Source organism: Leucopleurus acutus (genome assembly GCF_964270905.1).
Source record: "Leucopleurus acutus genome assembly, chromosome: 21".
NCBI classification, from domain to species: Eukaryota; Metazoa; Chordata; class Mammalia; order Artiodactyla; family Delphinidae; genus Leucopleurus; species Leucopleurus acutus.
The window spans coordinates 262,359-275,430 of NC_139163.1; the positions used below are offsets into that span (position 1 = coordinate 262,359).

The following is a 13,072-nucleotide window of genomic DNA, read 5'->3' on the forward strand; positions in this document are numbered from 1 at the left end:
CTTCCCAACTTTCTCGCCTCTTTCAGAGACATGAACACCAACCCCAATCTCCCCTGCCTCAGACTTCCAGCTCTTCTCACCCTATTTTATGTTCCGTTTTTTCAGCAAGTCCTGTCTGTTTTGCCTTTAAACGTCCCTCAGTTTATCCTTTTCATTTCCACTAACTCCAAGGGACTGTGCTCTCATCCCTTCGCCCTTCTGGGAAAGCCCGCCACGGTGCCTTCTGGGAAAGCCGCCACGGTGCCTTCTGGGAAAGCCCGCCACGGTGCCTTCTGGGAAAGCCCGCCACGGTGCCTTCTGGGAAAGCCCGCCACGGTGCCTTCTGGGAAAGCCCGCCACGGTGCCTTCTGGGAAAGCCCGCCACGGTGTCTTCTAGTGCTCAGGTTTCACTGTTCTCTCTGACGTCTGATCCATGGGGTAGTTCTGGACCACTGTTCTCGTCATATCAGGGGCATCATTATTGTTAGTGAATTCTCCATTGTCTAATGTGTCCCTCATAATTGGACCCAACTCAGTTTTTACCTCCAAATACTCTGTCATCACTGTCCCCTGTATGTAGTGAGATTCTCACAGTCGTGTCTTTGGTAATGGTAGCAGCAGCAGCAGTAGTAGTAAAGGTGGTGGCAGCTGTATTTAGAATTTATTATGGGCTAAGCTTTGTGCTAAGTATTTACTTCACATGCATCAATTCAAGCAATTCCCACAGCAGCATCTCTGGAAAGAATGTCTTATGATTAAATCCATTTTATAGATGAGCAAACTGAAGCATACGGTAATTTCCCTAGGGAATACAGGTATCAAGTAGTACAGATTGGATATGAACCCAAACATCGGATTTCAGAATCCACGCTCGTAAGTACTTTCTAATACTGTTCCCCTAGTCAAAAAATATTCCCTCAACCTCCACACTAACTACAATCTTTAAAAGAAGGCAAGAAATGTTACAAATCTCCGTGACAACTTTCAGTAGGCATCAAGGCAGGATCTAAATCCTGACTGATTTAGCATATTAGTCCATGTAGCTCAACAGAATATTATACTGGAACACACTGGTTTCTAAGTATGTCATGTGTGTTTATCTCATCTCCCCAATTAAACTGTAATCTAGACTAGAACAGCATCTTTTCAAACTGTACGACTAACGAGTGGGTCATGGAATTAATTCATGGGTTGCAACCGGCATTAAAAAAAGTAGAATAGACTTGGGAGAAAGTATCAGTGTATATCACTTTGTAAACCTTTTGTTTCAGTGACGTGAGTATATGCACATATATGTATATGAGGTCACAATGTAAAAATGTATTTAAGACCACACGTTATTTAGGTCATGGTCAAAAACTTGAAAGCCAGTATTCTACAGGGCAGGGAGGACTGACACTCTTTTATCCCTGCAGTGTCTTATCACAAAGCCATGCACAGAGCTGGCGCTCAAAAACAACGTGACTGATTGGATAAAATTACTACCTGTCATTTCTATTATAATCATACAGTTACAATTAAAAACTCAGTGTTGAACCATTATGTACACCATAATATCTATATATGTTTACTCTTTATTGTGATAATATTAAGTCTTCTGTTGTCACATAATTTTTTAATTGAAGCTTCTCTGTTTATGAGATAATGTGCTTAAATCTCCAAGCTGTACACAGGCCTTCAGAGTTAAGAAGAGAGAGAGCTTTACACAAGTGAAAGATTCTTCTTTACATTAATACTAAAGGAGAAATTTAATGACAAATTGACTAAGCCTGTTTCTTTCCATATTATAAGATAACAGATTTCATTACTTTAATATTTATTTCTATAAATGTTCACTTTAATAAAATCTATATTAAGTATAAGAAGTGTGTTTTAAAAATTAAAATGTCGTAACCTGTAGCTAAACAATATTAAGCGCTCAATCGGATGGCATGTGTGAACCTCACCATTTGAGCAGTCTGGGCCAGTCCAATTAGGGTCACAAGTGCAGGAGCCCCTTTCTTGAAGATATGTTCCATGACCAGAGCACTGGTCTGGACACATGGTCTTGAGTATTTCACAATTGTTACCACCCCATCCTGGATTGCAGTGACATTCCCCATGGATACACACACCATGATTAGAACATCCAGGGTCTAGACAATCAGCTAGTGGAGAGAAAAGAGAACAAATTTATGGTCAAATCTAGAAGATGTACACAAGTACATATGGAACAAAGAATTACACCTCAATCTAATTTACCTGAACACTTTGGATACTCAAATGTTTACCCACTGTTTATTTGCAAGAACTTGTTTCTGAAAACTGCAGAGAATGTATACAGTAAAGCATGCCATTAGGTAATTGAGACTCGTGCAAGGATTTGTAATTCTAGTGAATTACACACTTCTGCTCTTGCTGTTTCAGACGATTGCTTTCCGTTCTGCCCAATCAGAGAGTAATAAGTATTGGCTTCTCTATAACAAAATCTGAATCAGCTGACCTAATCCATAACCGCTGAATACTGACAGCTGTATGGGACCCTCAAATGTTTGAGAAATAAATGAGTTGCAGACTCTCCATCTCTCTTAATTCACTTTAATGTGCTTTAGGTGACGAGATTTAATTTAGCAATTTGACTCAATAAAACTTTACACTTGTAGGGTCAATGGCCTGAAAATTTAATTCCAGAGACTTAATTGCATCACTTTGTGTGTGCAGATCAATAAAGTCCATTTGACTGAAGAACGGAAATGGTGCTTTTCTGCTTTTTGAAAAAACAGTTCAACTGCACTTTACAGTATAGCATCTTGACTGTCAACATTCTATACAGTTATGGCACCAACCCATGATGTGTTTTTCTCCATCAGTATACTATGTTCAATATTCTGTCTTTCTAGAGAGGCCAAAATGCCAGATTTAGAAGCTGGCATCAAGGTGAAAAACTGCAAAAAAAAAAAAAAAAAAAAAAAAAAGAATTCAACGGTTCACCTTTGGTTCTAAGACAAAAATGTTTGTGTACTTTCTCAGAGTAAAAAAAAAAAAAATTATTCACACAATTGAGAGAGAGCTAAAGGACTCCTCGGTATTTTCTTCTTTTTATTAGAGAAAATGTTCATGAAGCAATGCAAAATCAAAATTACTTTCAGAAGGAGGCATATAAAAAGATTCACCTGCCAAACTCAGGTGAGACATACACGCTGTTTCTTTATGAAGCTATAACGACAAACCTCTGCAAGGTTTGACATGTTTACCTTCTTCACAGTTCTCTCCTTTGTATCCAGAGTTGCAAACACAAGAGCCCACGATACAAATCCCACGACCCCCGCACTGCGGGTCGATACACTGCGTATTTGGTACATCACACTCGGTGCCCTTCCAGCCACTGAAACAGAGGCAGCGGCCCTTGGAGTACTGGCCGTTGCCACTACACAGTACTGGACAGGCTGCTGTGAAATAAAACACGACAGAGGAATTAGGAATTAACAGCCACGTTTCCCATCGAGATTCTCCAAGAACAGGCACATCGTTGGAACAAGCAATCTGCCATTTCTCCCCTCTTTTCTTTCCTGTCTTGAGAGCTTTCTGAATTGCTCGTGTTTCTCCAGCTTATTTATATTGGCTTAAGAAAAGAATCTAACTCGCATACCTCTTGAACAATCCGGACCTAGAAATCCTGGAAAACAATGGCAAGTTCCAGAAACACACTCTCCATTTCCATGGCAATTCCGGGGGCATTCCAGCACAGACTCTGAAGAAAAGAGAAAGAAGCAGTCCTTGCTGTGCAGCCTGCCTCTCGTGCAGGGTAAACTGTGTCACTTCGATCATTTTAGCTACAGCTTGAAGGAAGCATGGGTGGCTTGCTCCATAACCCCCCAAAAGTATTCATTCATACCAGATTATTCGAATAGTAAAGCAAAACACTGACATTTCAAATGCAGACGTTTTACAGCGTTTTCGCGATGCACTGTCCTCCTCCAAGCTACTTCCAAGTGATACTGTCTTCCAGTGCTTCACGGTTTGTCACACAGTCATAAACAATTTAAAAAATATTTCTCACTTTTACCTCAGGCTCTAACATCCTAGAGATCACTCAAATTGGTGAAGACAGTTGCATTTCTATGCAACACAGTGTTGAGGCCGGAAGCCCGGAAGTGATGCTTTGAAGACAGTTCTTACCTATCACAATGGTATTGAACGACACCTGCTCTGCACTTTTCCCATCATTATAAAAAGCCAGATGCCAGATTCCAGAATCCAAGTACTGGATAAAGCCGGCCTCGTGGAGACTGACGGACCTCGCCTGTCGCCCGGCTCTTTCGGACTCAAGCAGGTTCCGTTGCTCTCGTGCAATCAGCCTGCTGCCATCCAGCAGTTCCACAAAGTCATACTGAGAATGAGGAAAAGGAGAACTGTTGAGTAGTCAGAAAGAGTACGGTTGTGGCCGCTCCTCTCTTTCCTTTCCAAACTTTTCAACTTTGCTCTAATAAACACAATGGTAGAAAAAAGTTCCTGATTGACAGGTCTTCTAGGCATCGCACTTACAGGGGTGATGGAGATTACCCACTGCACACCAAATACCATTGTTGTATTTAAACATCACAGACCATTTCTTCCCTTGATGCGCAATACGGTTTCCAAACTTATTTAATTCTTCTGACTGATAAAAAGTTTGTGAGTTTACAGAAGAGACTTGTGGTTGCCTAGAGGCGGAGGGGGGGTGGGGCAGGGATAGATTGGGAGTTTGGGATGAGCAGATGTAAACTATTATATATAGGATGGATAAACAACAAGGTCCTGCTGTATAGCTATATTCAGTATCCTGTAATAAACCATAATGTAAAAGAATATGAAAAAGAATATATAACTTTGATGTACAGCGGGAATTAACACAACATTGTCAATCAACTATACTTCAATAAAATTATGAAAATTTTTTTTTTAAGTTTGTGAGTTTAGGCAGTTTGGGGATACAACCATAAACCTATACTATTCCAAACCCAGCAGCTCTATTTTAGTTAGACCATTAGATGATCTCTTAAGATCTTCTCCTATTTAATACTCAAGTAGTAACCACTGCTACTGAATAATTACTTTGTGCCAGGATTATTTTTAATCCTCCTAGCAACACTTCTAGGAAGGCATTAATGTTTACACTTCAAAGATGAAGGAAACTGAAGCTTGAGAAGCTCGAGCAGGGTCAGATATCTGGTCATTGGCGCAGGTGGTATGTGAACTCCAGTGCGCTTTGCTCCAAAGCTTGGGCTGTTCCCGTTACCCCAACTCCACCCCTCTCTGTGACCCTGATGTAACCATTCCGAGCATCATGGAGAAAGCCATGGATTTTTACTTAGTTACAGTTAGATCAAAAACATATAACAAGATGCCTTTACATCTTTGATCAAAAGTCTAAAAAATTAAACAATGGAGGAATTTTGAAGGGATGGCCGGCCCAATTATGATCATGAAGTCAACCATCATTAAACTTAATTTTTGTTTTAGCAAGATTAATCATGAACATTGGGTAGTTGGAAGAATGTAACCGGAGAATTTGAAGATAATTTTAAAAAATATGGGGTCTTCCCTGGTGGCACGGTGGTTAAGAATCTGTCTGCCAATGCAGGGGACACGGGTTTGATCCCTGGTCCAGGAAGATCCCAGATGCCGCGGAGCAACTAAGCCCGTGCGCCACAACTACTGAGCCTGCACTCTAGAGCCCGTGAGCCACAACTACTGAGCCCGCGAACCACAACTACTGAGCCTGTGTGCCTAGAGTCCATGCTCCACAAGAGAAGCCACCGCAATGAGAGGCCCGCGCACCGCAACGAAGAGTAGCCTCCGCTTGCCGCAACTAGAGAAAAGCCCGTGCACGGCAACGAAGACCCAACGCAGCCATAAATAAATAAACAAGCAAATAACTAAATAAATAAATAGGAAAAAAAATGGAATGTGACTGGTAACAGTGGGGTAAAATTTTGTAGCCAGAGATAATTCAGTGAATTTGGAAGACACTGCAAAGACTTTCCAACACAGTTTTAATAAACTTGTTAGACAACAGTTTCTTAAATAGTGTCTATAGACTCTTACCCAGTTTCATTTTATTCCTGAGGTATGTATTTATGGTGAAAAGTACACTACAGCACTATAAATATAAATCATTAATGCTAAAGCACTACACATGTGAATCATCAATATTCTACTTTCTGATAGACTGCTTAAATGGAATTTCATCACACATCTTCCCTAAGGAAAGGTTATTTATACTGAATCCCTTAATACAATCAAATTGAAAAAAAATCAGTTGTGGGATTCTAAGAATCACAGTTAAATACGTTGCCACTGTACACAGACCTCTTACTGTTACTATTGGACAGAATTTAGAATATCTAATTCAGCTTCCGACATACTAAATTTTAAATTTAAATATAAAAGCTTTTTTTTTGTTAATGTTTGGTGTAGTCAAACTGCATTATAACGTCATTTAGCTGTGAGAAATATAAAAAAAAGCCACAACGTAATTAGCATTCAAACACTTTTTCATTTACAGCTTTTGAGGATGAAAATAATGACTGGTATGGATATCTGAACTGCAAAATTTCACTGGGATTCTGTTCCGAAATTATCAGAGGAAATTAATTCAGCACATTTGAAAGGTGCCTCTGCCTCAAATAAGCCATTCATTTTCTCATCAGATTTAAATACTTGCATTAGCATGGCAAAAAGACAAGAAAAAGTTTCTTTTTATGGTCCCGTTGCACATAAACACTTTTTTCTCCTAACAAACCCTATTAATTGTCACCTTTATCATAGGGATCATTGTTTGTCATCACAGTGTGAACAATAAAGTGAGGCTGGGCGGGGAGTAGCTGACGGTTGTTGAGTATCTACCCAGTTCGAGGCCCTTCGGGGGGCATTTCACACACAACTTCAGGAGGGCACTCAAATACCTAAAGACACGTCCCCTATCTAACACTGAAGCTATCTCCACGAAAAGGAAACAAACTATGTGGGGCAGAAATTTAATAACCTTTGTTCTCAGGGTGTAAAGTAATCACTTGTGGGCAAATCCGAGAGTTTTGCTCTGTAAAACCTATTGATAAGATTCCTCTGGATTTTTCTGCGCAGCAAGTCTTAGAATCTTATGCTATTTTTAGGACAAAACTCAGTCTCACCACTTTGGAGGAGCAATCATGAGACAAAGCTTATAGCTGATAAAGGTATCTTGGTGGTTCGTTTCTGAACAGATTTTCCATATTCTTAACTCATTTCAGTTATCAAAATGATGAGAACGCAGAATCTATGAATACCTAACTGTGCTCTTAAATCAACTCTTTGGTGGTGGTAGATTCTTGCTGTAAATCATTGACATGGAGGAGGGAGTGATTTTAAAGATCACCTGATGCAACTCCTTCATTTTACAGATAGACACTGAGGCACAAGGAAGTTAGACTTGTGCAAGGTCACAGGGTCAGAAAGTGGCAGGGGTGTGTGCTCAAGAACCCAGGTTTCCGACTCCTATTCTAAAATAGCCTTGATGCAGATGCACTTAAAGGATACAGTACACTATTAACCGTAAAGCGTTAACTTGCTTCCTTAGGCTTCTAACTGTCCAGGAGAATGAATTGAGCATCAGGGAGAAGAAAGTCAGTCGATTCCTTGGTAACAATCATATGGACAGTTTTACAAAGGGTTTACAGAGGGTCACAAAGACTTTCAAAACTCAAGGGATTATTCTGTATGCTTGGCCAGTTTTAATTATTTCAGGTTGATTTATTTAACGTTCCCCAGAAACAGAGAGATGTTCAATTTGGGCTGTTTTACAGCATATTTCATGTTTAAACACTGAACTCAGAAACAGCTGTCTGCTCTGCTGATTCTGAATAAACTGCAGGAAGGAACTCTAATAACTGTGGAGCTTAAGAAAATGCATAACCTACTTAAACACATATATTGTGGGAGAAAAGAAAAGTGGATATCACATATATTGTGTTTAAATACCAGAAGAATTATAAGAAAACCTGAAACTACACCTTTTATTCCCCAGTCTTATATGGTAATATATAACCTCCAATAAGTCAACCCTAAATCTTTAAATAAACCTTTAAAGTGCCCAATGCATTAGAGAATGTTTTCTGAAATTAATTTTTGGAATTTTTAGGTTACAAGCTCGCTATTGTACTTAGTTTAGAGGTATGTTTCTTGAGTTACACAAAAATAATTTAATCATGTATGTGATTCCAGTGGAAAAAAAAATGTTTTTTCCTATTTCACTGGACTACTGCTCTACTAAATGCAATCTATCTGCTATAACTGAAGTCAGAGAGGGCCACTTCCACTTAAGAAAATCCGGTTATTACATCTTAGTCAGTGTCACCTATAACATTAACTAGAGTCAAATGCAATTGTAATCTAAAATTTAAAATTGGACCCCAGGACACAATAAGAGGAATTTGACATGTAAACATTAAAGGAATTCCTTTAACAATGTAGATATGAAAAACGTTAAATCAGAAAAATGAATACACCAAAGCATGACATTCAAAAAATTTACAGCTGTATAATTTACGTATGTATATGAAACTTTCCCTGATCCATGACATTAGAGAGAGCACGTTCAAATTTTCTTACTCATCTTTTTTTTAAAGACATTATTTTTATTAGTATAGGGATCAATTTTTCTTTATAATTTATATTCCGAGGTTATAGAAAAAGCACTTCTCACAAAATTACATAATATAAAGCATACATGAAAATCCTCTGGTCCTCATTTGATAAATCCAATTAAAATCGGCATGAAATTCTATGAGTAAATAAGCTGATTTTCAAGCATAACTTTAAGCTCATCTAATTGTCAATTTTAATTAACCATCTATTACATTTTTTGGAATTCCTGTTTTGGGGAAAAGTCCGGGCTCCAATTTTGTGTAAGGTAATTTAAGTAATTTCTCTTAGACATAATGGGACCTCTTTAAACCACAATTTCCAATTTATACACCGTGAGCCAATATTAGACTATGAAAAATCTGTGGGAGTATCGATCTGTGACAGTTGTGAGGTGGTTTTCATGAAAGCAAATTGACTTTAAAGTTCTTTGAATCTACGATATAGGGGCTTTTGAATTGTTTTGTGATCATCCTTGGTGACCTATGAAAGCTTTTATCTCTGTATTTCAGTGTTCATCATATGTAGACTAGGAATCATGGCTTGAGTTGATAAAGTTTATATCATGATATTTCTGTTTATGTTCCCATAATTTCTTTACAAAGAGTAAATCTGACATAAAGTAAAAGGTATATAATATATTTTCAACAGAATGAATACATGTTTGAGATGAAAATGTCATGCATCTATGACATGAAAGGAGTATGATCTTTGGAAGTGATCACAGAATCTTCCTAAAACACTTGGAAAATCTATGGTGCTTTACTACGTACTCAGATGATATTCAATATTCATCAGGTTACTCACAAATTCTGTACATTTTAATCAATCAGTAATGATTAAAGCAAGTCAGGAAGAAAATGCTGTTCTTCCTACTAATTCAAAAATCTCAAGATAAGTGTCACCTATATTCAAAATTCTTTTCACTGTAAAAGATCAACACAAAAGTGGTCAAACAGTTAAACAGCTGAACTTAAGAAACAGAATGACTTTAAAATGTAAACTAGCAGTTTTCATTTTATTGGTAACAGAGCCTACCTGAGTATGGGAAGGTGGTAAGCCTTTTCGGCCATATACTCCAATCAGTGCATCTTTCTGAAGAGAGATATTGAATTTAAGAAACTGTGGCTGATCAATAAAGAGCTGTGATCTCCAGAAGATCCCGGGAGGAACCTCTTGAATTGCTCTTCGGCCAATATCAAGTTCTCCGGAATCTATGGTGTTATTTTCTTGTGTAAATCCACCCAATTTTCCTGAATGTAAGAGATCCATTGAAAAAGAACAAAAAATTAAAAAGAAACAAAGCCAAAAAACAGAACAGCTTTCTGACTTTCAAAAAATTCTTTTTATTTAAATGCTCAAACATTTCATTTTCTTCTGATAAATGAAATGCTCTTATTTATTTCTAATTTTTCCTTTAAAAGGTTTTTCTTTGTTAGATATTGTTCAACCAACTCTGACTGAGCACATCCTTTAAGATATTTAAGTCAACATCCCTTTACTTCCTCCCAAGGTATGCCTATTACTGCAACTGTTTCCACACCTACAGTCTTTCTTGATCGCTTGAAACATAATTATCTTACAAATTATGTGTTGTTATTTATTGGGAGAGATTAATCTAAGTCTGGTATTTACCAGTCATTCTAAACATACTATAACCCTGCAAAGTGTAAATTAATGGATTGGAAATTGCAGAATGGATTATGGAGATTTCCAAATCAATCCTTAAGCAAACAACAAAAACAGTCAATGGCACAGATTCATGTAGTTCCCTCCAAACTATATAGCAGAATGAATGAAGATTCAGATGCCTGAAGGGCAGTTGAGGGGGGCAGGGGGCACGTTATGAGGGGAAGGGAAGGAGCAGGGGTAAGTTTAAATTCTCACGAAGTGTCTAACGTTTAACGTAGGCTGCCACAACTTCTCTTCCTTCTGATCTTTACCTCAACGTCACCTTCAGCCTTCCGCGCGCGTGTTAGCCCTCTCAATGCCTTTCAATGTGTTGAGAACAGAGTCTCCACTCCCTGAATCTCTGACCCCTCTTGGAGACCATCTCCTTCCCAGTTTTAGGAAACAAATCCAAGAGTCCTCTTTTTTGGTACGTCTCCGCCTCCTTCCCTCTTCATTAAGGTTCTTCCTCATTCTGAGGGGGTTAGTGATAGAGAAGGTTTTACAATTTGCCTTAAATGGACACAAAACCACACTGTCTCTTATTCCATGGAAAGGGTCCATGAACGCAAAGGAAGAGAATGGAAGTGGGCAGATTATCCTCTATCAAGTCAATCTTTTTGAAAGTCACAACGTTGACAGTATTGAATTTGTCTTTTTAAGAACACTGATCTGAATATTAATTCAGATATTACATAATGTTATAAAATATCTATTATACAACACCGGATAAGTTGTGAATCCAAAATTTAGATGACTTCAAGTTGGAGAGTTGTGAACTATTTTATTTTAATGACAGAGGAGAGTCTTCTATCTATGAAGAATTATTAATTTAACATTGAGTTCATTTTTGAGTGTTTACTAGGGACACAGAATTGTGGGTATCAAGAAGAAATATAAATTAGAGAGTAGAATCTTAGAGATTAGTCTGGCCTTGATGGCTTCTGCCATCAAGCAACTAGTTACCTGGTTGGGAAGACAACACCTAAAAACTAATAAATTAAATGACCATCTAAAGCAACACATGGTTAAAGGTCAGAGCAAAGTGATATCACTGAAGGCTGGAGGTGGAAAGATTTCACAGAAGGGGTAAGTTCTGAGCTAAACTTTGTAGGACAAGTAGGCTAAGGTTTCTGAGTTGGGGTGAATATCACAACTAAAAACATGGCAATGGAACTGAACATGTGTTAGGGTGATGGTGAGCAGAGACATCCATCTGGCTAGAAAAGAAGTTAAGAAAGGCAGGAGTCAGATAAACGTGGGTTTGAATCCCAGCTCTGTCAATAACTAGCGGTGTGACCTGAAGGTATATACTGAACCTCTGATTCTAAACCTCACCTGTAAAATGGGGCTAGTAATAATGCAATCACAGGACTGCTATAAGGATTACATGAGGTATTCTATATAAAGCACTTGGCTCTCAGTAGGTATTAAATGAATGGAAGACATTAATGGGTTTGTCACGGAAGTAATGAAAGATAAGATTGGAAAAGGAAAAATGATATCAGATGGTGGAGGCCCCTGAATACCAGGTTAAAGAATTTGGTCTTTATAATTCATGTTCCTTTTTTAAAAAAATGTTTTTTGTGTGTGTTATTTTTTTTTTTACATCTTTATTGGAGTATAATTTTTTACAATGGTGTGTTAGTTTCTGCTTTATAACAAAGTGAATCAGTTATACATATACATATATCCCCGTATCTCTTCCCTCTTGCGTCTCCCTCCCACCCTCCCTATCCCACCCCTCTAGGTGGTCACAAAGCACCAAGCTGATCTCCCTGTGCTATACGGCTGCTTCCCACTAGCTTTTTTGTATTTTCAACTCTGTCAAAGAGCATTATTCCAGCCCTTTTCTTGAAGGTAGGTATATATGTATATACATAAATATATATAGGCATTGTGTTACTATGCATATAATTTATGGCACGTTTTAAAAATAGGTACTTGAAATAGATTTAACATGGGTTAATTATACTTCAATGCTACAAAGGCACTTATCTGTTAATATGTTTCAGTGTGTGTGTGTGTGTGTGTGTGTGTGTGTGTGTGTGCGTGCGCGTGCATGTCATCAGGAGAAACAATTCAAGATTAGTAAGAGGGCTTCCCTGGTGGCGCAGTGGTTAAGAATCCGCCTGTCAATGCAGGGTACACTGGTTCGAGCCCTGGTCCGGGAAGATCCCACATGCCATGGAGCAACTAAGCCCATAGGCCACAACTACTGAGCTCACGTGCTGTAACTACTGAAGCCTGCGTGCCTAGAGCCCGTGCTCCGCAACAAGAGAAGCCACCGCAATGAGAAGCCTGCGCACCGCAACGAAGAGCAGCCCCCGCTCGCCGCAACTAGAGAAAGCCCACGCGCAGCAACGAAGACAACGCAGCCAGAAAAAAAAAAAAAAAAAAAAGATTAGTAAGGAACAGACGTTTATGGTAGATATCCAGGTTATGGCCATTAGGGTCTAGAGTAATTCACAACAAATCACATTTATGGATAAGTGTGAAGTTTGAGGGAGAGTGTGTTATCAGTAAGTGTTGGGATTCTTTTCTATCTGGACTACTGCATCCTACAGTGACATATGACCATCAGGTGCAAAGGACAGCTACACCTAAACAGAGACCCATTAAAGGTTCTGATCGGGCAAAAGGTGACACGAAATCACTGTCTCAAGGACATTAAGGTGCAGTAGTGTGGGAAGCCCAGAAGTGGAGAGATGAGTTAGGATACAGTTGCAATCACCTAGGTAGGAGGCAGGAGGGGGCTGTAAAAGAAAGCTTAAGAAAAAGTCAT

The 13,072-nt window shown here is 38.7% G+C and overlaps 1 protein-coding gene across 1 annotated transcript in view; it reads right to left on the reverse strand.

Annotated features, from left to right (window-relative positions):
* Window positions 1-13,072, reverse strand: part of TENM3 (teneurin transmembrane protein 3) — a 317,283-nt gene that overhangs the window by 106,655 nt on the left and 197,556 nt on the right. The window contains exons 5-9 of the mRNA XM_082863864.1: window positions 9,658-9,872; window positions 4,138-4,348; window positions 3,608-3,709; window positions 3,213-3,407; window positions 1,926-2,126 (exon numbers count right to left, since the gene is read on the reverse strand). Coding sequence (XP_082719990.1) covers window positions 1,926-2,126; window positions 3,213-3,407; window positions 3,608-3,709; window positions 4,138-4,348; window positions 9,658-9,872 — 924 coding nt within the window. The remainder of the gene's footprint in view (window positions 1-1,925; window positions 2,127-3,212; window positions 3,408-3,607; window positions 3,710-4,137; window positions 4,349-9,657; window positions 9,873-13,072) is intronic.